The sequence below is a fragment of the Nansenia antarctica genome, assembly GCF_963989245.1.
Source record: "Nansenia antarctica genome assembly, chromosome: 10".
Lineage (NCBI taxonomy): Eukaryota > Metazoa > Chordata > Actinopteri > Argentiniformes > Microstomatidae > Nansenia > Nansenia antarctica.
The window spans coordinates 28675356-28677855 of record NC_137680.1 but is presented as its reverse complement, the minus strand read 5'-3'; the positions used below and the strand labels follow the sequence as shown (position 1 = coordinate 28677855).

The window sequence follows — 2500 nt, the reverse complement described above, 5'->3', positions numbered from 1 at the left end:
TCACCCATCCCATTTCACCTTTTTTCTCTATATCGTTCCCTCTCTTCCTCCTTCTTCAAACATCAATTACTTCTTGTTACACTGAAACCCTGTGCCGTATGACAGTGGAGAAGGATATAGGATATAGGATATAGGGCTAACTTGTGTCTCATCCCGTCTCAGTTTTCTCTTCCTCCCTCTCTTCCTGGTTCAGACGACTCAGATACCTTTGCGATGTGACAGCGGGTCGTAAAACAGGAGATTCCAACTGATCTGTTCACCCCCTCCTCTCTCTCTCTCTCCCCCCCACCTCCCTTCCTCCCTCCCTCTCTCAGCTCATAAAGAGGAGTTTGCACTCGAATTGACTAGACATTCAACTAATCCGTTCTCCCCCTCCTCTCTCTCCCCCCCCTCCCGCCCCCCTCCCTCCCTTCCTCCCTCAGACGCCATGGGCCTGTCGGACGTGGCTCACGTGGAGAGCATCCAGGAGAAGTCCCAGTGCGCCCTGGAGGAGTACGTGAGGAACCAGTACCCCAGCCAGCCCAACCGCTTCGGCCGCCTGCTCCTCCGGCTTCCCTCGCTGCGCATCGTCTCGTCCCCGGTCATCGAGCAGCTCTTCTTCGTGCGCCTGGTGGGCAAGACCCCCATCGAGACCCTCCTGCGCGACATGCTGCTGTCCGGCTCCAGCTACAACTGGCCCTACATGCCCACGGTCCAGAGGGACCGGCCCATCTCCCTCCACTACAATGAGAACGGGCCCTGAGGAGAGAGGTAGAGGAGAGGAGACTCACGCCGGAGACGAGAGGAATCCCCCTTTGGAATCAGACCTCCGTTTCTTCTTCTGATCACGTCACCATCCTGCTTCCCTTCCGTCAGCCCCGTCCTTCTCCCCTCCCTCCCTCTATCCTTCCTTGCCTCCCTCCCTCCCTCCTCTGTTCAACTTCTCAATTGTCGTCGTCGTCATCCATCAGCTACTATATCATTCCGCCCCAAAAAACAAAAAAACAGACTGGACCAGCAGATTACACCTCACGTACCCCTCCCCCTCCCCCTCCCCCTTCCCCTTCCCCCTCCCTCCATTCACCCCTCCAGCCATTCACACGCCTCTTCTCCAGGGGACCACGGCCAATAGAGAGACATAACTTGGTGGCCAGTTTGGTGGTCCAGCTTCCCGCGTTGGCCCCGCCCACGTTTGAGAGATGACACAAGACGGGCCGGCTGGTGAACCGGGTATTTGTGGCGTTCGCTGGCAGGTTCTGTTGGACTCACGTCGTTGAAGACACATCGTTGTCTGTCTCGGACTGGAAACTGGTGGCGGCCACTCACGATGCAGTCGCTCTAACGTCGATACTGTTCTTGCGTTCTATGGGGAATGCATCCATGAATCTCCGCAGTACGACGATCTCAGAGCAAGGGCTTTGCCGATAGAACTGCTTGACCGACAACGCCAGGCATAAGGTTTTATGAACCGATTTGTATTTGAAAAAAAAAAAAAAGAGAGAGAGAGAGATAAAGAGACAAACCAGAAGCCATTAAAAACAACAAATGCCAAAATGTCCTTGGACTTTTTCAGAAGACATGTTTATTGTGTGTGTATTAGCACTGTTTATAATGAGAGAAAACTCATGATTGTGTCCATATGTATGTCATTGACTCATAGATGTCCACAGTGAAAGGGGGATGATGGGGATAGCTCAGGTTCAAGGGTGGGGGGACAGACAGACAGACAGACAGGCAGGCAGACAGACAAGCCGATAGCAGGAAGACAAACAGACAAACACGCCTCACAGAGGGCAACACACAGCAGCCTGTGCCAAAGCGGAACGTGCATATTCATTGTTTGGAATATTTTTGTGTTAGTGTCGGTGACGAAACAATTACTTTTTTTTTTCGGTTTGTCTATTAATTGGACTTTTTCCTTTGTATTTAGGTCTCAGAGGGAGTGGGAAAAAAAAGAAAAGAATAGGCACTTGTGAAACTAGCCAGAACCCACACTTGTTCACTACCACTCACTCCCGCCAAAACACAGCACTGGTAGATTCTCTCAGTTGTCAGTCGCCATTTTGAAGTATCAGTACAGAAACTACAGGGCACATAGTGTTTTTTGAGCAACGTTGTTCCTCCTGTTACTGTTTCAAAGCAGAATAACATTCAAGTGGCCCCTCATAACACCTACATAATACTGTCATAGCAATGACATGACACCTGCCAGGACAGGTTATGTCAGTTCAAAGTATCTCTATGATTGTTGGCGATTGTTATGGAGCATTCTAAGTGTTTAAATCAAGAAGCATTCGAAAATTAACTGTACTTGCCTTAGAACAAGATTTGTCACTGAGCATCTATTTTATGACTGTGCCATAATCTACTGTTACCTGTTATAACAGGCATTATGTCCTCTATATAACATAACACTGTCATATATAGGGTAGGCCACCTCAATTACAGTAAAGTCCTATCGAGCAGGATACTAGGCAAGCGTATCACTAACGTTCAAGACCTCAGTTAAAGTGACAATTGT

At 49.6% G+C, this 2500-nt stretch overlaps 1 protein-coding gene across 1 annotated transcript in view; it reads left to right on the top strand.

The window, feature by feature from the left end:
• nr2f5 (nuclear receptor subfamily 2, group F, member 5) overlaps positions 1 to 742 on the top strand; it is a gene marked incomplete at both ends in the record, with an annotated part of 16508 nt that extends 15766 nt beyond the window's left edge. Inside the window, one exon of the mRNA XM_080541334.1 lies at positions 423 to 742. Within this exon, the coding sequence (XP_080397460.1) occupies positions 423 to 742 (320 nt within the window). The remainder of the gene's footprint in view (positions 1 to 422) is intronic.
• Between the last annotated feature and the right edge of the window lie 1758 nt (positions 743 to 2500).